At 41.7% G+C, this 26,013-nt stretch overlaps 1 protein-coding gene across 1 annotated transcript in view; it reads right to left on the reverse strand.

Moving 5' to 3' along the window:
- The window catches only part of atg7 (ATG7 autophagy related 7 homolog (S. cerevisiae)), a 73,353-nt gene that overhangs the window by 36,574 nt on the left and 10,766 nt on the right, over positions 1-26,013 (reverse strand). The window contains 6 exon segments of the mRNA XM_030092318.1: positions 1,548-1,628; positions 7,334-7,409; positions 10,702-10,817; positions 12,185-12,430; positions 13,404-13,598; positions 24,875-25,033. Coding sequence (XP_029948178.1) covers positions 1,548-1,628; positions 7,334-7,409; positions 10,702-10,817; positions 12,185-12,430; positions 13,404-13,598; positions 24,875-25,033 — 873 coding nt within the window.

Here is a 26,013-nt window from a genome sequence, read left to right on the forward strand (position 1 = left end):
AGTTTTATTGGCTTGCAGCTCCAGAAAGAGTTAGGAGACACACACACACACACACACACACACACACACACACACACACACACACACACACACACACACACACAATGAAAAGCTCCAACTCCACAGGAACTGCTCCAGCCCAGACAGGGGCTGAATTGTTTTGTTTCCATAGTGACCTGGCAGCACACAGCTGACTGCGGCAGGAATACACACAGACACACATGCACTTGCTAACACACACACACACACACATTAAAGTGGACGCACAGTTAGATGGACAGTGGGATGCACAAAGAGAAGAGAGATCTGTGGGAGGAAGAGCCGGGTGGGGGAGAGGAGGCAAGAGCAGGATGAGTGAAATAGGAGTTGGCTGAAAGGGAGAGAGTGAAAGGCAGATAAGCAAATGCTAAAGAGAGCAGTGGGGTGGGTGTGAGGGGTGGGATTAAGACGTATTCGCCACTTTATTCCCTGCCTTCAGCACAGACTTTTCTTTCTGTACTCGTGCTTTTCATTGTTCTCCACCACACAGGCTTTGCTCAGCTCCTATAAAACCATATGAAAGTTGTGCGAGGACCGGATAATCTCATCAGTCACACGGGCAGAAACATGACACCTTCAGATGGGGAGGAGCTCCACACTTTGATTTTTCTTTTTTTTTTTCTTCTTCTTCTTTTTTTTGCGTAGGTGGAGAGAACTTTTAGAGCCGCGAGGTAGCCAACTCAGCTCGCTCCCCCCCTTAAACTGCCTCTTGGTTTCTCTCTCTGTCTTCACATGAAAGTGATAGATCTCAGGCTTTATGACCTCTTTATAGACACAAAGACTGCATTGAGATCCATGAAGAATGGGAGAGAGAGAACCAGCCCTGCACTCATCACAGCACTCTGTACTTCCCTTGTCTTATAACCCCACAAACAGAGGATAAGACGCTTTCTGCTTTCCTGAAAATGTGGCTTTCATTGCCTCCTCGTCCTCGTCTCCTGGTCTTACACCAATGACAATGCTTTACGCAAAAAAGAAAAAAAAAGGGGTAATTCTTCAAGTTGGGCAGATTTGGGACCTTCAAATTTTCATCCATCCACACACACACACACACACACACACAGTGGTGGTGAGAGCTCATTTCACTCATACGACAGTTACTGACATCAATGAGCAACTGTGGCCTGATTGCTACCATATGCTTTTACCAGCCTTTCTGTGTGTGTGTATGTATGTGTGTGCGTGTGTGCATGCGTGTGTGTCCCATCAGTGATCCTGGAGGAACAACATTTCAGCGCAGCCACACTGGCTCAGCATCGGGGAGATGGACGGGACGGGAATCCCCCCCCGTTTCTGCTTCAGCTGCAATTTGTTTCTCAAAACAATGTTGTCACATAGTAACCGAATATAACCTGATCAGTGCAGCAGGCTCACCCCCTCTGTCTCAGCGCAAGTGTCAGTTTTACTACTAAATTGTAAGTCACTGTGTAAACACTTGTCTTGTTGCAAAACTGATCTTGCAAACACATAATTTGGAGTTTTCAGGGCTGAGTTTTGTGGCCACTCACGATGGGAGAGCAGGCGGTGCATTTGTCAAAGGCCAGGCTGGCGGGTAGGACGTTGTCGAACCTGGAGAGAAAGCCTCGGATCTGTGGAGGAAAAGCACAAAGCCGGTTAAATAAATGTAGTATTAATCAGAGCAACATGGGTCTAATAGAAAACTCAACCAGAAAAGTGTAGGATAATGGAAACACAGTTTAAATATTAAGTTTTTATTTATCCATGCAAACGACGTAGGATTGTTTCATGCTGATGAATAGTTTTACTGCTGTTTCATCTCTTGTAAGCACAAGTAAACAGCACAGGAGTGATTTAAAAGTAAAGCAGAGAGCGCCCTCTGGTGTCAAAGAGGCGTCACGCTTTATTTTTTTCCCTCCTCATCTCTCACAAACTCTCCACTAAAAACCTTCACTCCTAATTATGGCAAATTACCTTCATTACAGTCTAAAGAAGCTCGTCCAAACTCACGCGCCTCTTTCTCACACACAGACAACTGTACAGCCACACGTGTCGAAACAGCTCTGCTCATCAATACCTTCCTTTCACCGCTCCCCCTTCCTCCCACATCTTCCTTGTGTTTTTAATAAAAAGATCCAGCCAATTATGTTTTCTGATGACGCACAAGAAGCAGAGAATGAGACGACTTCCTGTGGGCTGCTGAAACTGAGAAAGAGTTGGAACGTTTCGGGCTAATTTGTGCAGATGAGCGGGGAGTGGAAGTTAAAAGCTTTTTAATTCTTGGCCGGGGTATTTGGAAGAACACCCCAATGTCTTGTTCATGGGGCAAAATGTAACCTGAGCAATAAAATCAACTTGTTACAGCTTCGTGGGCTTGTTATCGAGCATGTCTTCATTTTAAGCTGACACATTAAAGGAGAAGTAATGAGAGAAATAAAAAGGATGAGTCGACATGAAAGTCATCCGCAGGAAAAGGGCAGTGCAGACATGATATGGATGTGAGAAGAGGGCCAGCAGCGCTGACATGTCCAGGCAATTAAGCAATGAGCGGGTGACTGGATGACTGAGTCAGAGAGTGTGTGTGCGTGGGCAAGTGAGACACACTTTATTAAGTTCCCAGTCCAACATGAAGCTGTGCAGATCTCATGGAGGACGATAACGGTGCAAGGCAATCAGCTCAACGTTTAAGACCAAAAGAGCCGCTTCTGTGACTTTCCAGCAAAATCATCCATCACTTTATCCAGTTTGTGGTTCAGAGAAGTGAAAATCGCAGTGCATCCTAAATCAGAGGTGTCCCAACTACGACCTGCTCATCTTTATTTGGCCTGCAGCACAGAGGCGCACGTCACTTCTTACATGTTCTCCCGAGTTTTAACACTAGATGGAGCCTGGATGAGACAGCTCAGGTGAAATCAACCTCTTAGAAACAGGAGGTGCTTGAAGGCAGACAAGGGGAAACTGACAAATCAGGTCCCGAGATTCTCGATTTACAGCCTGCAAGACAGTTCTACCCAAAAACAGTCACAAATCCACAGCTTTCACAGGCGAGAGGCTGAGGAAGGTCCATTTAATCATATTTAAACCTCATATCAACTGTAAATATTCTGCTCTAACTCTATTACTAAATGAAAAATATCCACTTTTCTCAAGGACACCACATCAGCGACTCCTGAGTTTTAGCTTCTCGACAAAACAAGGCCGAGCTACGAACAAAGGTTCAAAACTAATGGATCATTTTCTATTTCATGAGCTGTAGGTTTAGATTGCTGGGAGAGCTTCTTCCTCGCAAAGCATTTATTCCTTTGTTATCATCACGCAACATGTCTCTTCCCTGTCGTCAGTGCTCTCTTCTCTCTGTGTTGTAGTGCTGACATTTCAAACGAAGCAACTGGAAGTTATTGATCTCTGCTTTCTGACCCCATCTTGTGAGTGGATTAGCCGGCTGTCTGATAGCTTTGTTTTTTACTTTTGTCTCCAACATATCCTCTTTTCTCTTACTGACCTCTGACCCCATCGGGTGCCAGCAGAATGCTGCTTCCTCTGAGTCTGGATGTCCAGAGACTTATTTCAGGTGAATGTGAGGGTTTTTTTTACCCTCCACTGTTGGCATGTTTATAAGAGTTTTGTTGTACTATCTTCTTTCTTTTGACTGACTTGAAATTAAATAATAATTCTTTGGTCTGGACTGTACAAAAACATTGGGAAAATGTAGTCATACTAAATATTTAAATAATAAAAAAATGTTCAACTCCGTAGATATGTATGAGGAGTATTTCATAGTGTTTTGGCCATATAACTCAGATAGATACACAACAGCGTATCTATCACACACGAGTGTGTGTACTTGTGTGTGTGTAGGCTGGCTGTGAGATAATGATGATGAGAGGGTGAAAACAGGAAAATGCAGCAATGCAGAGAGCGAACATAATATGCATGAGGAGTTCAGTGAACGTGACCTCAGCGTTTGTATGTGCTGCAGCTGTAATGTCTGAGCACAAACGAAGAGCACATAATCACTATTTCCATCTCCTTGTATAAACAATATGGACAAGACTTTTTCTTTCCAATAGGTCTCGGTACTCACATATTCCTTTAACAACAGTTATCTAGAGCCTCTGAAGTTTATCTCAACTTCTAATATGAAATAACTGATATTATTTTGATCATTTTCTTTGTGCCTTTCTTCCCTTTCTTCTTTGTATTCTGCATTAAAATGTATTTCCTTGAATGTTTTGTCACAAACAGATCCATAATCTTTGTAACTTTGTGTAATTTAATGTAGTTTGGGCAAAGTAGAACCATTTACAAAAGAATAAAGCTATATAAAAACCAGCAATGTCTTTGGTAGTTTAGTAAGTGGGACTTGTATTTTCAGTGTTTCACCACAAGCAGTCACTGTGCGACTGGAAAAAAGAGTGAAAGTCAAAGTGCTGTTATGCAGACAGAGTGGTTGAATATATCCAAACACTGAGGTCACGTGCACTGGACTCCACGTGCACATCATGTTCCCTCACCGCATTGCTGCTTCTTCCCTCGCTCATCAGCATTATTTCACAGCCAGTCTGCACACGCATATTTGCATGTCAGTTTTTCTAGGAGTTACTTGGCTGGGATCCTATGAGGGGAAAGAAGCGTCAAGAAAGTGGCAGAAGCTGAAATTCGCAGGATGACGAACGCGGCTGATGACGACGCAGATGGAGGTGGTGAGAACGCGCAGTCATCCAGCCATAAGCACAGCCTGCAAATAGACATTCTGGTGACCATTTCCAGATTCTAAACTCATCCCTTCGGGTTTGTTACTGCCTCACCGTTCTGCTTTAAAGGCTGTGTAAAGACAGCCTGAGAGAACAGACTCAACACATAGAAAGTTCTAATAACTGTACATCATGAGGGCAATAAATAGGCAACAATGATAGAAAGGAGAAACATTTCAGCCATAAAAATCATTTTAAATGGGATTTATCTGTGTGGAGGAGAATAATAGCAGAGGGAATGACGGATCTGGAGAAATGATTTGTTCTTGTTGGCAGGATGTTGTACAGTCTGAGTCCATGAGGTAAAACATGACCTGTTCGGGTGATCCTTTCTTTTTTGCCTTTCAGCCACTTGTTTGACTGGAGTGTCTCTGCTGCCCTCTGGTAAACGTTGAACACACATCTTCACAGCGTTGTTTACCGTGCTTCTGTCACTCGCAAGTCGAAGGTTTCCAATAAAATACTGATGAAAGTTACGTAACACACACTTTCACGGACGGGAAAGGAAGTGCTCGACAGCGGGATCCGTGTTGACGTTAAACTGTAGTTGTGAATCAAACAGTGCCAAGATCCTGGTGGGAGTTTACAATTTCAGCTGTGCTTGAATTCGGTGCGTTGGCTGCGAAGACGGCCGATAATCCCCACACACTCCAGGATACACAGCCTCTTCGAGCTCACTTCTCCACACTCCTCCCTCTGGGGAGAATCAGCCACCGGAGCTAAATCACTCATGATCTCTGCACATTATGATGAGGATTTTCTTGCTGCTTCCAGCATCGTCTCTCCTGACCTCGACTGCTGCGTTTGCTGACCGATGAAACTGAATTACATTTGTTTCGGAGGCCTGCAGCAAATTCAGATCAAGATATGGTCTGTTGTGGCGAGCGATGGGGGGTTTATCAGTGACCCATTTCTCCTTTTCATCATCCAAGTGTATGAAGTCCTGAATATTAAACTATTAACTAAAACAAGGAACAAAAACATTCATATCTGGACTTTTAATTTGCATATGATTAAATCTCTTCACATCTGACTGAACAAGATTGTTCTCAGCCAGATTAAGATAGCTTAATTCCGATTTTAGTCCAGCAGCAGTCTGCTAAACAGCAAAATTGAGTCATTTTTTATCTTTTTCATTTCAACACATACTGACTAATGAAATGGCTCGTGGAAAATCTCTTGTTCTCTTTATAGTTTCATAAAAAGCAATCATAATTATAAACAACTTCACATTTGCTAGTCAAACACTCGAACAGTAGTGATCAAGGCTGCCATCAAAGGTTCTCAACCTGCAGTGTGAGGTGTGAGCGATACAGGCGTGTTGTTTAAGATCAATTCAGCTTTGGTATCGCAGGATGAGCCGCTTAAATCAACTGAGCTGCAAAAAAAAAAAAAGCCTTTGATGTGTCTGTTTTCAATCATTCACCACAAAAAAACTGATGCTGTCAGGGAGAAATCAATACTTTTTACCATTGCAAGATAAAGTTTCTTAATAGCGAATCACATCTTACAAAACTAGATCTTTTTCTTTATTGTTGAATTTATCTCCATTGTTTAAAGTTTAATGCTTTACTTTTCCACCCATTACTACATTTTAATGTGTTCCTTGACTTCACTTTCTGTTTTATTAACTTATTTGAAAAAGTGTAAAAAAATTTGCCATGGATCAGAAACGTGTCTGCATATCATAGCTGTTTAAAAAATCTGTAGAAGCTTGTGTTCTGTTAAAGACATTTAAGGTGCTTAGTTAACATCAACTGGGTCTTTTTTTTACTACTTTTATCTGTTTTAGTTGTTTAAGCTCATTCAGTTTGAAGCCATTTTAGTTGTTAAATTATCATTATTAGATTTCTTCAGCTGTTTTAATCACTGTAGCCGATTCAGATGTTTAGAGATTTGATCACAGCTTTATTATCTTCTCCTCTCATATTAAACATAATGGCAAAAATAATTGGTAAGAAAAGCAAATTAGTCCCTGTGAAGTTCTTACTTTGAAACATTCAGTCTTATTTATTATGAGACACATCTGGATTCTCAAGATTTATTCACCTGCAGTAAAAGGCCACCTGCAGATATCAGATACTGTAGTATTTCAGTGAATTTGTGTAATTTCACTGTTGTGGTCGGAGTCCGTTTGTAAGATTGTCTTTTGTGCAGAAAAACTTAATTCAGATTAAAATGTTGACTTACAAATAATTTAGTGAATACAAATGGATTCAAACGACAAGAGCAAACTCCTGCTATTTCATATTATCAAACCAACATTCTCAGTCAGTTTTTTAAGGTTCAATATAAAATACATGATAAGACATTAAGCATCTACCTCTCCTCCCACTAGTTTCAATGGACATGCTGTACTGTAGTTTGTGTTTTAAAGCGTAAAAAGCATCACGCAGCGCTCAAAAACACTCGAGAGGTTTTTGTCCTTTTTCCAGAAGAGATGCTGGCCTGAAAAAACTTTGAACTAATGGTTTTTCTTCTATACTTTGTGACAATTGAAACAAAACTACACCTGGACTCCATCCACTGTGTTATTCTCCACACAGCGCAGAAACACCGGAGTGTGTTTGAGTGTGTCTGACCTGATGTGGCACAAGACCCAGAGAGGTGGGGGGTTCGTTCATCCTGTCGTCGCTGCTGCTGGCCACCGCGTAGCCTCTGGACACGCAGAAGGGAGGAGAAAAGAGTATATCTGAAATATCGACGCACACCGGTTTCATGCTTACATCTCTGTGTGTGAACAGAAGCAGAACCTGCGGGATTTCAGAGGCAAACAAAAACAGTTTTCACTGAAAAAGCTTTTAAAAGATCCGTGCATTTGAAGCATGGCATGTGAGAGCCCTTAGGTAATGCATGCATGTCCATTTTTGCTGTATGTGAATGATCGTGATGCATGTTGGGTGTCAGACCTCGCTTCATAAATGAGATGCTTCATCTCAAAAGACAATTAATGAATAGATTTGATTCAGTTCAGAGTCACAGGACCCAATCCCAGCTTACTAAAACACTCTTTACTCTACACTAAATACGATATCACAAACTTATTTCATCCCAATGTTGTATGTGTGTATTGGTTTATTTAACTAGCTTGGTAAGAGTGCACCACTGTACGGCCCGATGCTTTTAAAGGTTTTACATCTTTCAGAAGAGGCGGGAGCTCGAGCTCACTGTGAATCCAGGCAGGCTGTGAAGATTTAGACCCTGCAGATAGTGATCAATGAAAACACATTACAGACGGAGCTGAAGGCAGAGTCAGAAATGTGACTCACAATGCTGCAACGTTAATCCCTACGTTAAGAGTTTCTCCAAATCACGGCTGCTGTACAATGTGATTCCGAAGGAAAGCTTGTGTAAAGAGGATGTGGCTATAAAGAAAGTGATGGACTGAATAAACAGGACAGAGAGAGGATGGACGCAAGAGAGGCGAGTCTGACTGTAGAGGAACGGGATGGGAGGCATCCGTCCTAAACGTACGGTATATTATTAATTATCTCTTTGTATCTGCTAATGTATCTGTTAACTTTATATCTGTTATTTATTTCATTATATCTGTCTTGGATCTTCATGTAAATTATATTTCATTTATATCTGTCAGTTTATATCTATTACTAAATTATATCTGTTTTAAATTAGTATTTAAATTATATTTAATATTTAGTTGTGACGGTCAGTATATTTGTGTTATTTAATTATATCTATCCTAATTTTGCATACAAATTATATTTAACTTTTTCTTGTATGGTTGGGCTTTGTATTTTTTTTACTTTTCTTTCTGCGTTTTTTGCTGCTGCAACCCTGTAATTTCCCCATGCGGGACAAATAAAGGACTTTCAATTAATTCAATTCAATTCAATTCAATAACAGGGAAAGGAATCTCAAACACTCTGCTTTCCTCCACTTTTTTGGAGGTTTTCATCCAGGACCAAAAAAAAGAAAGTCTCTAAAAGCATTTGGTGAGTGGCTGTCTTATCCCCAGAAATAACTGTTTTGAATGATTGCAAAAGAAAACACATTTGATTTTTCACAAAAATGCCTCCGTACAAATAGAAGAACCATGAAAACTATACTATGAGTAAATGAATGCACCATTTGCAGTTTCACTGTAACAGCCATAATACAAACACTGACATATCTTCTCCCTAGAATCTCTATGAATAGAGAAATGTGTGCTCTCTCTCTCTCTCTCTCTCTCTCTCTCTCTCTCTCTCTCTCCCAGGAGTTCTAATCATGCATCTGTGTCGACCAATCCCACCTGGTTCACCTCGAGTACCCACTCCAAGGCTCTTGACCTCCAGTTAGTTCATCACAGAAAACATGGTATTATTGCCCCACAAAGGAACAACAGCGGGAAGCACTCGGGCTGAAAGGCACTCCAACCTCCTGATGTGCTGATGCTCTACTTTTACATGTCTTGGACAGATTTAGATCATACGCAAGGCGCCCGTTCACATCCATATTTATCACCGCAATATGTTCTCTGAAGGTCAGAGCCGAGGTCCTGGGTTCCTCTTCCTGAATTCTTTAAGATGTATCTCATCAGTCTCAGCTAATTCCTGTCACATCATCTGGGAAGAACCGTAATGAAACGACACACATGCAGAGAACACAAACAGACAAGACAACCGAGTTGGACTGTTATCAACTCTAAAACTACCAAATTCTCATTGAAGAGGGTCAAAATTCTAATTCAATGCAAAGCACCGATTACATGTCCTGAATTTGAATTTACCTGTGACTCCAATAATTAAATCAGTTTTTGGAAGATGCCTGGCGGGTTACAAAGTCGGTGAGGAACATGAACCTCACTTTTCAAGAGAGACGTAAGCAAGAGCTGAGTTCAAATCTAATCAGTGATGATACTTTCAGTGCAGTGGGACTTCAGCGGCAGTGCTCCGTACAAAAAGCAACACCTCCCTGTGCTGGCGTAGCGCAGGGCAGCTCACTGAGGAAAGTGAGCATCAGATCGGTACAAGCGTCTGTAGGAATGTTGTTTTGTGGTCCACTTTAGGAGCAGTAACACTTTCTCATAAAAAAAATTATACCAGCAGCAGCTTTTGAACCAAAATCAGGAAAATAAGTCCAGATAAGAAACTCAGTGTTCCTGAACCGCAGTTCAAGGGGATCTTCCCCGTTCTCTGGTCAACACATCCCCTATTCCACTGAATTATCTCCTGTCACATGAAGGGGTGGATTCTATCAACCTCACAGTGGTAAAACCTTCTTCATTTACACAGCAAATAAATGTACTATAATGCACAAGTAAAGTCAGCGCTCATGCTATTAACTCCAAAATCACAGGAAGCACATTTAATCTCATGCTAAGTGGACGGTAAATGGACTTTTCTTATATAGTCTGTTATGAAGGCTTCCGCAGTCCCAAAGCGCATTATACCATTAGTCACATTCACACACGTGTACATACATACACACACACACACACACACACACTCAACGGCTGACATTAATATAACTTCAGCAATGTTAATAATCTGGATATTGCAAAGCAACATTTCTATTCACTGATGCACTTTATGAAATTTTCCCTGTTGGCTTTTAGTGCAATTTCAAACCAACGGGGACAAAAGCATTACTTATAAGCTGCTGCAGCACAAGTCCATTACTGCCAGACAGCGTACGACTCCTCCACCTGAGAGGGAGAAAAACATAAGATTCAACCTAACACTACTTTATACGTATTAGTCAACAAACTTCGTTAATTAATCTCTGTGGTGAGTGTGAATTTATGGAGTCTTCAAGGTCTGCGTAACTCAACAGATATCTTCTGATAAATGTTGATGTTTTTCATGAATGGGTTCAGAGCATGAGTCTTTGCCAACAAGCAGAGAACTATGGCTTGATATATCTTGTGAAGTTGTCAAGCAGTTGTTTTTTTTTTTGGAACCCTGTCTGGCCTTCCTCGAATGGAACTGTGACCTCTCCTCTTGCTCACCCTTCGCTGTGCTGCAGGATGGACACCATCATCTCCACGGCCAGGGCTCCGGCGATCATGGCGAGGCCCGGCCTGCTGACGGTGCACTGCTGGTCCAGGGTCCGGTCTCTGGTGGACTGTTGACGGAAACAAAGCCAGTCACAGGAAGACAGTGATGAGATGAGCATGAGGACTGGAGCCGTGACGCCACTCCAGAAACCAAAAAACTAAATGAAGGTTTCAAGACAGATGATGCTTTTCTGCAAAATAACAAAGGAATGCCATAAAGCTCGCTGTATGATGGATGGATAGTGCCTTAATAATCTGTAAACTGTATGTTTTTTCTTTGTTGTCACACATACGTGATGAATATGTTATTTATTCTCACAAAACCAAACTATAATTTCAACATAAAGCCAGTTTTAATAAAACCTTCTGATGCAAAATACAGTGATATGCCCCTCTCTCCAAAAATACACGAAAAAACAAAAAAAAAAAACAACCAATTATCCTACCGCTGTTGCATAGTGGATGTTTTGAGAACCTCTCCTTGACAGAATAGCCTTGTTAGTTTTCTATCTTTCATGGCAGCATCGCCAATATCTCAGCTTGGGTGTCAGTGCTGTGTTCAGATGAGTTGTATCGACTAATGTGTTTTCTGAGATTTTTTTTTTCAAATCTGCTTGGTGGTTTGGCGGATCAGAGTGGATTCTCTTGTGGGCCGGTTTCGCCCATGTTTGATGCTACAGATCTACAGCATCACACCCGATCAAAAAGATGTCAGGATATTACTGTGAACTGCAGAGTCAATAGAGGGAAAGGTGGAAATATGAGATTCCCACGAGCACAGTCTCAGCATGAGTCAGTTAATGATGAAGGTGGTGAGAAAGTATGTGTCTGATCGATTGTTGTACCTGTTGCAGGGAGAGAAAAGAAAGGACGGGGGAATAAAGGCCACATGTACTCTCGCTACATTACCTCCTTTTCATTTATTAACTGAGCTCATATCTACATGCAGAGGTTATGAGGGGCCAGCACGTCCAATCTAAATGTTAATATTGCTATGATATGTACGAGCGACTTGGAGAAGCCGTGTGGCATTTAGAGAATAAAATCTATAACTTGAATAGAACAGATTCTCAACAACGGGCCGCGGCTCATTACGCTGATGAAAAGGTTAGAGAGGAGGAAGAGGAACACAAGGAGAAGCATGGAGAGTGCCAGGGGATGCACGCAGATAGTGGGCGGCAGGAAAGTGTGATTTTCACACGAGGGTAGGTTATGGAGAAGCTTCATTATTGGCTGCAGCACAATTTACTGTGCATGATAATTCATTTATTTATATATGTTATTTATGTATGTGTGTAGCAAAATATTATGACAATAACGGTGTAGATTTCGTGACATATACATGACAGTATTGGCTTTATGACACTGAAAGTGTCTGAAATTTTTGCATTATTGGCAGTTTATGCGAGCAGAAAAGGTCGAGTGTTTTCCTCACGTCTCCTGGCGCCACCACATCGTTGCAGAAGTAGCAGCCCAGCTTGTGTCCGGGGATGTTGGAGAAGAGAGACGACACCGGGACACTGGGCGCGGAGCCGGCCGGCGTGGAGGACGAGGACGAGGCGGAGGAGCAGGACGGGGAGGAGTCCGCCGCCGTGGAGACGCTCTGACTGGCGGCAGGCTTCTTCAGGCCGTGACGCATCACGACAAACGTGTCAAAGCCCAGAGCAGCGTTCACCACCAGCTGAGGAGGGAACGGCAGCGACGGTAAAGCAGCTCGTGAACGCACAGCAGATCCTGAATCAGCACCAAGTGTTTTCAAACAGCAGTGATATTACCCGCAGAAAAATGCTGAAAGCTTTGAGGAGCAAGCGGTCTAAATGGATTCCAATTAGCAGTGAAGTCTGAAACTGCCTCATGGCACAAATAGTCAAATAACGTCTCAGTTCCATCAGCCATGAAGGAAACTCAATGAGCAGGCGAAAAAAAGGAAAGCAAACACCTGATTGAACAACCAGAGGCATTAAGTCCCTGACACAGGGCTCCATAACGTCGTAAACCAAGACTTAAAGCGACAAAAACACAACAAGACAGCAGATCATTTAACAAGTGTAAAAAAAAAAAAAACGAGCTCTGTGGAAAAGAAGTAAAACTGTTAAACTGAACTGTGCAAAACAACAACGTGAAGAATGAACTGATGTGTAAGATGACTGGTGTGGAGCTAAAATGTTTTGCAGGCTTCTTTTGTCTTTTTTCACTGGCAAAGGGATCATAAAGAAATGAATGAACGGCTATGCTATGACTTTCTTTTTAGTTAAAAGACAGATTTTCATTGGTGAGTTGTGATAAAAATCTAAAAACAAGTCTCACCGCAAAAACAAAATCAGCAGTAGAAGTTGCAGGATATGTACACAGACCTGACACATTTCAATGTGTTGAAAATGAATATCTATCTCCGTCTTGGTCACTCTACGTTCTTAAAGTGGATTAATAAGTCCATGAAGCTGTTTTTCCTGAGTGTGCCCAACTCAATTCTGAACTTGATGACAAAACTAAACAAAAATCCCATAACTTTGCCGTAGGTTTATCAAGCATGCCATCTTGTTTTTATGGAAAACACAACGAAACATAACATGGTGCTTGTATTGTGTCCTGGCAGAGCACACGATCCCACAGACACACAGACACACAGTAAACACTCTGCTGACGCCTCCCACCTTCCTCTTGCTGGCAGCGATCACTGTCGGCAGCCAGCGGCTTTCCCTGGTGTCCATCAGTAAAAACACCACATCGTGCTCTGAGATGAGCTTCTCCAGCTGCTCCACATCCCTCTGGGCCTGGGACAGAGTGGCCTGGGAGAAATTCACCGGATGGCCCGGCATGGGAATGCTCATGTTGTAGCCCTCCGCATTCTGAAGGACAAAGAAAAGCAGGTGGAAGAGCGAGGATTTATCAGAGAGGCAGAAAAACATGACGCTGTTATGAGGGAAAATTAATGCAAGAAAGTAACGGTCCGTCACTTCGTTATCAGCTGTGTTTCTCCTATGAGCTTACAAATAAGAAAATAAAACACTCAGTAGATGTGCATGGAATACATTCCTCATCCACCGCTCCCTTCAGGCCTCGCCTGCCTCTATCTCATCCTATTCTCTTCCTCCGCTGCTCCACCAACCATGACCTGCTCCATTTATTTTCTGAGGTCTTCCTCTTTTCCAAGGAGCTGCAACTCCAACACCCTCACACACCATCTCCCCTCAGCACGCGGCGCGCTCACGATACTTCAACACGGGCTCTCTGGCTTCAAGCTAAAACTGCTCCACGGCCTTATCTGTCCTGCTGATCGGTTCACTTTTAATGCTTCCTGCTCACTCCGTGAAAATATCAGCATGTTTAACTCCAGTGTCGCCAAACCAGTGAGTAAAGTAACATTTCCTGAAATGGTTCACACAGCATGCATTATTCATTTTCCTCATGGTACAACACACCCAGCACCCACGCCGTTTAACACATCCTTCACACGTGCACGCGTGTGAATGCCCCAGACTGTTCTCTTTCATAAAAGAAGAGGTAAGGTCAGCTGGCTTATCTGTTCTTGCTTTTCTTCAGGCAACGGCACGCAATTAAACTCCTGACTTACAAATAATTGCTTTTACCAAATGGAGTGAGGTATTTCGTTACTGTAAAGATTAATTATTAAGATATTACAATGACCCCGAGTAAAAAGGTACTTAGCACAAATAATCCACAACATTAAACACACAAAGACAGTATGGATTCCACAAACTTCAGTACACAATATTTCATCCAAGGATTCAGAGAATCGGGAGAAACATCCTTCAGGGACATGAATATCAATATTAGACAACCTTCCGATTACAAGGCTGCACAGCTTTTCACACAAACAAACATTTTCTGCATAGAAGATAAAAACTCAAGAAAATATTTGAGCCAAAAAATACAACATCAGACAAGAAATGCTCTTCAAAAACACATTCACAGACTGTTTTTACATAAAGTGATACAAATCGATCCACCCATGCTTAGCTCACTGCTAATTCATTCACTTTTGAATGAATTAGCAGTGTTTGGCAAGTTACTTTTAAAAAGTCTTTATTTTTCGTTACTTCCTCAAAAAACTAAACAAGTTAGTAACTGAGTTACAAGATTTTAAAAATAACTAATTACTAGGCAAAGTAAGTATTAGGGGTGTCTTCAGATGTTCTACTATTCAATGATTGTTCGAAGGGGCCTGATTCGATGGCCAATCATACAGTCGAAGCATCAAATGTGGTTATTAAACGAGGACCATTCCATTACAGCTGTATGGGGGTGCTGAATGACTGATTTTACATAGAATTGGTGGTTTTCTCCAAATAAACATGATATAAAGCCTATTTGATATACATGTTAGCCTATCAAATATACTGTGGAAAAATTTACATAACTTGTACTTTTATTCAATATTCTATCTAGTGTTTGTGAATGAACCACCATGGTGAGTGGCACAATCCGATTTTGCTCAGAGCTCCATCACAGAGCAGCATCTTGGTGGTGATTTGGCTTAACTTTAAAAGGCTCACAATTTCAGAAAAAAAATTCAGAACAACTCAAAGATTATCCAAAAAAAGTCAAATTCAAGTTGTGTCAGCAGCTCCTTTCTTATCATTCCACAACAACTAACATGGAGGGTAAGTAGCCAGATAACTGGGCTGATAGAAGATGTTTCTGTTACTCAATTCTCAGTTTTAATGCTGACTTTTATTTCATTTAATTGTAATATTTTAAGTTGTTATATATATATTTTTTTTATTTATCTTAAAGGCTTATTCTATTTAATTAAGTGTTTGTGTTTGCATGGATGTTGTGCTGCGAAACGGACCGACACAGTGCAATTGAGCCTGTTTCATTTAATTTGAGCAGATAATGTGAGAAATTGAGCTTATCTGCAGAGCTTATAGATATAGATAAATTACATGCTTTAGCCCGTTTGTTAGAAGTGGGTTTGGTTCTGGTCATTTGAACTACTTTCATTTGTTTGATGTTTAAAGTTACTGACACTTTGTTCCAGTCTGTGTGTTGTGTGTAGGAAAAAAATAAAAGTGTTGTTTTACCTGCCTGTGCTGTTTTTTTTTTTTTTTATTATTATTAATGCAACACTCTGCTGTAGCCTATATTCAAATGATTCTAAATAAAAAAAGATGATAGATTTGACTATCAGTCAAAGATCAGCAGGATCGGACGAATCAGATTTGACTATGCAAATTCTTAGTCGGGGACACCTCCAGTAAGTATTGCATTACAGAAAAAAACCTTTAAATATTTCAAAGACTTCAGATCCCTTCTTAATGGAACTTTAAGATACATGTTTAATTATTTATGATGAAACTGAATATATGATTAATGAAATAAATTGACACTTGACAGAATAAATCACAAACAGGAAACACTACATTCATCTAAATTATTGAAATGTTGCTGTGTGATAAAATGAGATAAGAATGGCGCCTCATATTATTGTCGGCAGCGGTAACGGGGCTGTAATGTTGGAAGAAGTAATAAGTGAGATAACCCGCTACTGAAAATAGTAACGCCGTTTATTTTAACTCCTTTACTCCCACCGCTGTTCTTGATGATAAAGCTAAAGTTTACCTAGATATGCAAATGAGCAGCTATGCAAATTAGATGATGACATCATTTAGAACTCTCCTGACTGAAAAGTTGGCAAGTATCGGTTTTAAATGACATCATCTAATTTGAGCCATCACTGTTAATAACTGATGTGAAATGATGAACTCATTTACATTCAAAATAAGCTGAAAGAGCATCTCCTTTCAGGAATGAAGTATTGATTCATCGGACTTCCAAATCATTTAACTTCTTCTTTTGTCTTAGCTATGTGTTGTCCTTTAAAGTATAAAAATATGAACTTGCACACACTTCAGGCCTTTATTGGTTGATTTAACCATATTTTGCCACTTCCTAATTTGTTCCATTTAAACCATCGCAGGTTGATGACAGCCAGAGAATAAATGCATATCAATGTCAAATTGAGCTCTATTCTGTCATGTAAGTTAAATTTAAGGTTCTGCTTCACACAAATAATACATTATCTTAGGAGAGGAACAAAGAGCAGATTTTGAAGCCTTTCTGGAAATCCAGAGACAGATGTGTCACTGGATTCCGAGTAGAATTATGACGCAATGAAATTTCTATCCTTCATGTATCCTTAAATTCTTGTTCCTGTCCTTCAAACTGCCCAAGAGGATTATTTTATTTTATAAACAATATAAAAGTGTCCAGTATAGGGTTCATTCACTTCACCTTTAAAGGAGCATTAAGGAGTTTCCACGTTTTATGCGAAACAGCGCCCCCTGCAGGCCTTGGGCGTAATGCAGCTTAGTGAAAACTCGTGCCTGTGGCTCATGTGCACGGAAGAGAGGAACTCTTTCCTCGCTCTTTTAGAAGCGCTGGAGTAAGATTTAAGTTTCTGTTACCTGGTGGAGTCTGTGCTGGAGCTGTGGCAGTGCTAGAAGCCAGTCTTTTCTTACTTTCTGGAAGATCCTGCTCAGTTGTTGCTCACTAAGCATCTGGCGGAGTAATGGCGGACAAAACGAAACTTAACTCCATCAGGCCAGCCGGAGCGCGCATTACGTCATTCCTTTCAAATTCTACCCAAAAAAATGCTGATGCCGGACCGGCACTGCAACTTTCAAGTGACAATTTAGCGCTGTTAGAGGTACTTGTAATGAATATGTCAGGGCACATTGTACACATCATTAAAAATGTGTAACATATTTATGGTGGAAAATAAGTATTTTTAAGGTTGTAAAACTCCTTAATGCACCTTTAAGGAGAAACAAACAGGTAAAATATGACACCTGTTTTGCCTTGTCTGTCAGAAAATGAAGACTGTTAATAACATAAGTCATTAACAGAATGCTGCCAGGTAAATAAATCAGTAAATGGAGAACTGATTTCACCTCACAAGTCTCATGGCTCACTGTAAGACCTGCATACCTTCGAGGCTAGATCTGCAACGATGACGCAAAATGGAAATGTCAATGAAAATTTTATCATCGAAAGCCACACAGAAAAGGGTAAAAATTACACTTTTACTGTATCAGTGGATTTTCTGACTCCACTCTCAATGTTTCAAGAGTGGGAGCTGATAACCAAGTCTTGCCTTTTAGATCCCACTTTGACACAAGAGCAACAAAGCAGTCAGAACGCAGGGATGGTAATTCTACTCTGCTTTTCAATACACAACTTAGAACCTTCATCCAGGAAGAAACAGGATTTCAGTAATTTACCCTAGAGGACGAATCTAAGAAATACTTCTGGCTTTCTTTGGAGCATGATTTTTTTTTTTTAATGATACCCAAATATATTTTCACACCTATGTATAAATGCATGTATAAAAATGCATTTTGTGAAACATAAAAATATGGCTCCCAAATCTTCATTGTGTCTAGTCTTAAAAGCACTCAGCGATTTTGATCTGTGAAGGTTCTGTATCAAGAAAACCAACTCAGGAGGAAGAAGGATCACTGAAACCAGGTAGCGACTGTAGCAACTACACCACATTGTGTGGGCGGTTCACTGGGTGGATTCTGAAGGATACACACTGTACAAGAGCAGAGAGGCTGTTTTGTTTTCTCAAGGTTGGAGGAACACGTGCACAGCTGATCTGAGAAGGACACCCAGCAATCATAACAAACTCATGAGCCAAACTTCTGAAAGGAGATGAGGAAAAACAGAGTGGACATGGGGGCCGGAGATGTTTTCAACTGAACTCATTTCTCTGTCCTTGATGATCTTTAAACTTTAAGGCCCCAGTGAGAACACCGACACTGGTGCAGTGGTAGAAGCTGATCGCTGCAGATCAGCCATCATAAACGGAACCAGCTTTGACCTTTTCTAATGCACACTGTAAATGACAGGGAAATATCCTCTAACATCAGCCTATATCTGGACGCAGCCTAAACATGTTGTTGATCACCAATGTCCTGAAAGGTTAATGCTTCATATGTAATACAGGATTTTCAATATATTAGTCAAAGTTTTTTCATTTCCTCTCAGAGCAATATGTGTCAGTGTGGTTACTCAGCACTGCATTTTCATTTAATGTACGCATAATTAAAACTCTCTTGGATTTCTATTGACTTAACAAAACATAGCAATAGGAAAATGTCTATTTGTCATTTTCAGTCCACACTCGGGTATGGATTCAGTATGAGAACAGATGCACTGTAGTCCCTGTGTTTTTTCTCTCAAGTTTTGTTAAAGGATCCAGACCTCTTTTGTAACCTTCTGCTGGAAATAACAAAAAAACATATATATATTTGAAAAAAGTCTATTCGGGTGAGGCCTTTATGGGTGAACAAAAACTCCATATGTGCTGGAAATGTCTTCGTCTTTTGTGTATTTAAATTAGTCTCAGCCAGCTGCTGATCACGACACACTCATCAAGACTTTTGTTAATCAACGTAAGAAAGGGTCCCAACTGTTGCCTTAAAGGCTCATTTATGCTCACATTCTGCATTGGTTAGACACATGCGCTCAGATGGTGTAATTTCCACTGCCTTTATATTTCCTTTTTATATTATTGTGAGCATTTGGCTTTTAATCACCCAGAAGGCACCACTCTGAATTAACATATTGGACAAATCCCCACAAAGCACAGAAGAGTTCTTTGTTTTGTAAGACAAAAATTAGTGGTTAGTAAACGTAACTCCAGTTCTACGAGTGTGTGCCCGCCTACAGGCTTCGCTATTGGTACTCCCCTCTGGCGCCAGCCAACCGCTGAGACAGATCCGAAAACGACGCGCCAATCCTGTACGCGCGCTGGCACACTGCCACGCCCCTCACCAAGGGGATATAGTCAGCGTGCGCCCGCTCCACTTCCTTCTTCTGAACAGCCAGGAGAAACGGAAGCAGGTCAGCTGGGCCTGCAGGTAGGTGGGAACACACACATTCGTAGAACTGGAGTTACGTTAAATAACTACTAATTCTACTTTGTGTAGTGCTTAGCCCACCTACGGGCTTCGCTATTGGTACACACCAAGGCGGAGGCCGTAGGGAGATAAATCTACTCCCAGCTATAATGCTGACAGGATTGGCGTGGAAAGGAAGTAGGCAGGCCGTACGCCCAGCACCGCCACAACAAACCTCCAAGACACTGGTGGCAGGCAGCCTCGCACCGAGGCGCCGACCGCAGACGTGTCCGATAAGCACCGTAACAACGGTACACAACGCCGGCCGAGGCACGAAGTCACAACGGCGGGCAGTAGAGTCACACAGCCTGGATCCCCCCAGGGAAGCAGCAGCCGGTCTGGACAAGAGCCAACACAGTTAAGCGACAGAACTCCTGCTCTCGCTAAAAACTGACATGGCCACAGAGGCTGTGCACATATCCATAAGAGGCAGCCTGGCAGATGTCACCCGTCGTGACACCCCTGCACAAAGCCGCGGAGGCGGCCACACGCCGCATAGAATGAGCGCGAATCACCGCCAGCGGCGGGTGATTCTGCGCCTCGTAGGCTGAGAAAGAAGAAGGGAGAGGTTCTGCCGCACGCTGATTATATCCCCTTGGTGAGGGGCGTGGCAGTGTGCCAGCGCCTGTACGGGATTGGCGCGTCGATTTCGGATCTGTCTCAGTGACTGGCTGGCACCAGAGGGGAACACCAATAGCGAAGCCCGTAGGTGGGCTAAGCACTACACGAAGTAGAACCAAAAAATGTGAACAATAACTATCATGGTAACATGGCAGCATTTGATGCTGACATTGAGAAGAAGGTACAATAGAGGCCACTAAACACACTGAGGTGAGACACAATCACTCTCTGAAAACTCTCACCCTTTCTGTCAATCAGTTCTGTCGTCAACACTGCTCCCATGGTTACATTCAACAGTTGGTACATGTTGGAAACTTGCAGGAAATGGACAGTAATGGGAGAATGAATGAGCGGTTCTTTGTTTGTGTCACGTAGAGCATAAATGAAGCTTTGGGATGGCAGACAGGATCAAGTTGTCTCTCAATGGTGCCATAAAAATACACAAAAACTTATCCAACCACTATCTGTGTGCTGTGTCAGATTTCCCAGAGGAAATGACAGAGCTGCATGTCATCACTCCTGTGGACTGATGCTCTGCATCGAGTACAAACACAGACACACACGTCTGTACTCTGCATTCACTGGGGACAAAAAGTCGCGCTACCACCAGTAGGCGTTGGGGGAAGCGGTGAGATTAGAAGAGAGAAAGTATGGTGGATTTTCTCTAAGAACTGTCGTGTAACTGTCCATGCATTTACATGGGACTTTTTTATTATTCTATAAATCCGAATAAAGTCTAATTCTGCTTTAAAATAACCATATTAATGCCTGAAAACTTTATTCAGAATTAAGTTTGGATTCGAACAGACCGGCGGGTTTATTCTCCTTTTGAAGCAGAATTATGTGCAAATAAGGCGACTTCATTCTGGTCGTTCTGTGCATGCTCTGTCGTGATGACGCAATACTCCAAAATGGAGGCACGCACTCGTATGGAGACGATTTCTTTAACGGTGGTTTTAGAAGGATTGGATACAATGAATCCGTGTATCATTCGTTCAATTGATATTTAATTAAGAATCAAAAAACAAAATATTGAAAAATGAGTCGTTTTTCATTTTTTTGTTTTTAAAATAAAAACAAATAAATGAAAATTGGTTTGTTTTTCAATATGTCGTTTGTTAAGACAAATCAAATAAAGGAAAGTTGAAATACGGCCACAGAGCAGACTTTAATGTGATTTTTTAATTTCTTCGATCTCCGTGACCCGAAGTTCTATTGTCTGTGTTTTGGTTTCTGCAGCGGGAAACGTGGGCGGGTCACGTGACCCTGTGGGTCAGTTTAAGTCCAGCACACACTACAGAATGATCAGGCCGTATTTTGCCCCGATCTTCTCCTCCCAACCAAAGCCGACAAGATCCAACTGTCAGGAGTATGCTAATGAGTTCGGCTCCATTCTTCTTGTGGTGTGCAGTTGTTCAGAGAGATTTTTTTCCGGTCGGAGCCTCTCGGGAGGCATCAGAAGGGGAGATCGTAGATAAACACAGACGGTAGAACTTCCGGGTCACAGAGATCGAAGAAATTAAAAAAATCACATTAAAGTCTGCTCTGTGGCCGTATTTCAACTTTCCTTTATTTGGTCTGTCTTAACAAACGGGATATCGAAAAACAAACTAATTTTCATGTATTTGTTTTTATTTTAAAAACAAAAAAAGGAAAAAACTACTCATTTTTCAATATTTTGATTTTTGATTCTTAATTGAATATCAATTGAACGAATGATACACAGATAATAATGAACCAAGCGGGTGGATAAGCGCTTAACAACATGGACATTTTCAAAGCCTTAGCGTCAAAGTTAATCGAGACAGAAAGAAGAGAAAAGCACTGTTTACGTCAGTACGTCACGGCCGCCCCCTGTCCAATCACAACGCTCTGCAGACCCCGGCGTGCCAGAATTTAATTCTTCGTTTTTCCCACGTAAACACAAAGCTCATGAATATAACTTTGAATAACTTAATTCAGAATAAACCATTCCCAAGTAAAAAAAAAACCACCATGTAAACACGCTCACTGAGGCGATAAACGGCCTCACAGACCACCGCCCCCTGCTGACACCATGATAGTGATCAGCGGCGCTGACTCCCTTCTGTCCTCCTGGAAAGCACTCCACTTGTGGTTGAGTGGCACCTTTTGGCGGTTTAAATGCCAAATGTCGACTCCAGTGTAATGACACTTGTGTGAGCAGTATGGATCAAGGAGAGGGGCGACAAGGCAGCCACCCGGCTGTGAATGAGGAATTCTGTCTTCTTTTACTCTCAGACTGAGGGCAGCCTTTACTGGATGCACACAAGCAAATGTAGCTCAGTCCTGAACCACAAACCCATGTTTGAACCAATATTTAAAAGTGCTTTTCAATAAAAATTCTGACTTTTCTCTCAGTTCTTTCAGGCACTGTAATTCTGTGCTTTCAGCTCACAAAGCTTAGATGTTTTTCAGTCGCACCTGATGCTCCGGTCTATGTGTGTTGAGAAACCAGCACTGAGGAGGGAGGATCTCACGCACGCACGCACGCGCACGCACACGCACACACACACACACACACACACACTGCTAAAGATAAGGACAGGTACTGGATGCTGCTTGTTAAGGAACAAATAGAGCGTTAAGACAGGACACATTCATCCATCAACAGCAGGAGCTCGCTGCTTGAAAAGAGGGACGAACAGATAATGAGTGAGAGATCACAGCATCGAGGTACATTTCAGATTGATCTCAACCATTCCCCGTGTCTTTGAAATGACCATCTATGGCATCACTGCAGTTTTCAGTCTTGATTGGGAGTTTTGCAGGGACGTTTAGAATCATGAGACATTTTTCAACTGCAAGATGTGGCAGGCGAGGAGGCAGATGGGCGAGTTCAGCAGTCATGAGACGGCCCGAATCGTTTTATTCAAAACCCATAATGTTGAGAGCAAACTTCATTATGAACACTGAGCACCACTTTCCCTAGACAAAAGGCTACGAGTGCATTAAAACATCAATATCTGTCAAAAACAAGTGTGTTGCTGACTTCGTCTTTTGTCAGGTTCTCAGGAGACAGCCACGTCCACACACACCCTGTAGGACCAGGTGAGAGCTCAGATCTGAAAGTGAAATCTAAAGGCTGACACTGCTCTGTGAGTTTTAACCAACAACCAGCAGTGACCAATGGTATCCAAGCCGCCATGTTCAAATGTCTGTTTTAGGAAGGACTTCAAGAACACAACATCACATGGTAAACAATTAGCTTCAAAAGGTCACGTATGATTCATCATGTGACATTTGTAGACTAGAAAAAGGCGCCACAATTCCCTCAATTGAGGTCTTTTAATCTGACATTTTGTGGCAGTAATTCCGTAAAAGCACTAGTGACTGTCACGTTCAGGCACAGCGGCGTATTCTCCACTCCTGTATCAGGTAAACAGCCTTTTTCTGTTTAAACTGGTCATTTTTCGTGTTAGCACAGTTATAAAGTCTCACTGTGAAGTGGTTCACGCGCTCGCCCCACAGCTCGGCCATCCCCCAAGTAAAGACTCCAACAGGTGAGCTTCCGAAACCAAACTATGTTGAGTTTGCATGTTCTCCCCATCTCTTTCCTCGGCTTTCTCCCGGTTCGTCATTAGTCTCTGCATCATCTCTTTTCTTCTTTTGTACTGGGATCCTTAAGTGCAGAAACATGTAATGGTTCCATTTTCACTCAAATTGACCCTTTAGTTCATTTCCAGAGTGAGTCAGGCTGTGACACACATGCAGGCACTTTAACGGCCTTCTTGTATCACAGCAGGTCGGCTGCATTCATTCTCCCCCTCCCACAAGTACGCCACTTCAGACGCTGTCATTGAGGCAGTAGAAGAGAGAGGGGCACACAGCAAAGCAGGATGTATATAAATGAAGAGAGCGTATTGTTTATGCCTGATGTTTTCCGACTAGTTGTTGAGATTCAACATAAAGCGTGACTGTGACCGACGTCCAGTACATGTACAAAAAAAAAAAAAAACGCATCCAGAGATGTAAATCATGCTATCGCATGTATGCGACACCCACACAGTTCACATGATTAATATGGATTTGATCTCAGCATTTCCAAGTGCCTTTAAAATAGGCGACCCTCAATCCCAACAACACAGGGCCTCGCTGTGAGCATGAGACACTAATACAGCGGAAAATCTCCTTCAGCCAAACCCACTCATTAATTAACAACATAATGAAACCACCGGCATTAATATGCAGCTAAAACAACTCGTAATTCTCCTCAGGTTTTATTCGTCACATCTCAGACATCGCCGATCGAAGCGGAATAGAGTTCTGCATCAGGTCCAAACTGAGGTCCTTCCTGTCCATGATGTCCTGGAACTTTTAAATACTGTTTGTTGTGTTTCTATGTTAATAAGCAGTTAAGAATTATTTCATTTTTATTTTGTCTCATTGATGTTTTAACTCTGTGTTTTATTCTGTGTTCTTTTTGTGTCTAAATGCATTTAATTATTCCAATTCTGCTCTATAAAAAAAGTCAAGTAGAAACAAAAGCAAACCCTAACAATGGCAAATATCCCAAAAGAAGAATGTGCTCCTCTGCAGAAAGTCATTAAACTCACCACACCAGGAAAGATCTTCGTGAGTCGCTCCACAGCCGCCATGGCTTTAGACTTCCCTCCTCCGAGGCAGTCCTCGAACTCGTAGAGCGGCTGTCGGACCGGATTGGAGTACGAGATCTTTGCATTGTCTACAAATGAGATGTGCCTCACGCCCCAGCCCTGCAAAACAAAGCACACATTTCAATCAGCGTCACGCTGAAATTATCCTCAGATGCTAAACTCGGGTGGCCTTGTTAGCGGCTACAGAGACAATCAGCAACACAGAGTTCTCCGTGTGCGAATTCCTAAACCGCTGCTTAGTGCAATCTTACTTGAACGCTGGAATAATGGCTGCATCAGTGTGCAGGGGAAACAACCTTATTATTTGAAGTCGAGATGAAATGTTCCTCATTAATTTTCACTCTGTTAAGATAAAGTGTAGCCAAACCAAATAGGAGCAAAGAATTCAGAGGGTTCCTTCCAACGAGTAAACAACAGGTGTTGAATTCAGGTGAGGATACAAACGGTTCTAACGCTGAAATGATGAAAACCCAGACTGACACATGCATTTACTGCATGTCTAAAGACTAGTGTATTAATTGTGTTTCCATCAGGAGTGAAAATATAATTTTAGCTTCATGTTTTGAACCACAATCTGGACATTTTCTCTACATCTACCCGCAGTCGGAGACATTACGAAATAATATAAGAGTCTCAATCCGGAATAAATCTTCTCTTTTACAGGAGTCAGAAATAAAACATGCAGAAACTGCTTTCAGTTTAAGACACTAAATATTTACACTGAAAACTGCAGAGTGGCTCAAACTCTGAAGACTTTTCAGTTTGACGCAGTGTATCAGCAAGAAAATGACTCATTCTTTTCCCTCTGTGTCTTTAAGGCTGGCACTCTGCATTTTGCATTTAAGCCCTTTCACTGTACTTATTGAAAAGTGCAATATTAATGAAGCATCCCTGTGTGTAGCAGAGCTGTGTCGTCTTTAATAAGTGCATCTCGCTTATGCAGCAAACTGTAATTATCAAAGCATTTCAGAAAATCAATACAGTGAATTCAAACTTTAAATTAGCCTCTTTAAGCAGCAAAAACTAACCTTTAAACTTTTCCATTTACAAAAAAAATAAATAAATAAATAAAAAATAAA

This window comes from Salarias fasciatus, chromosome 5, assembly GCF_902148845.1.
Source record: "Salarias fasciatus chromosome 5, fSalaFa1.1, whole genome shotgun sequence".
NCBI classification, from domain to species: domain Eukaryota; kingdom Metazoa; phylum Chordata; class Actinopteri; order Blenniiformes; family Blenniidae; genus Salarias; species Salarias fasciatus.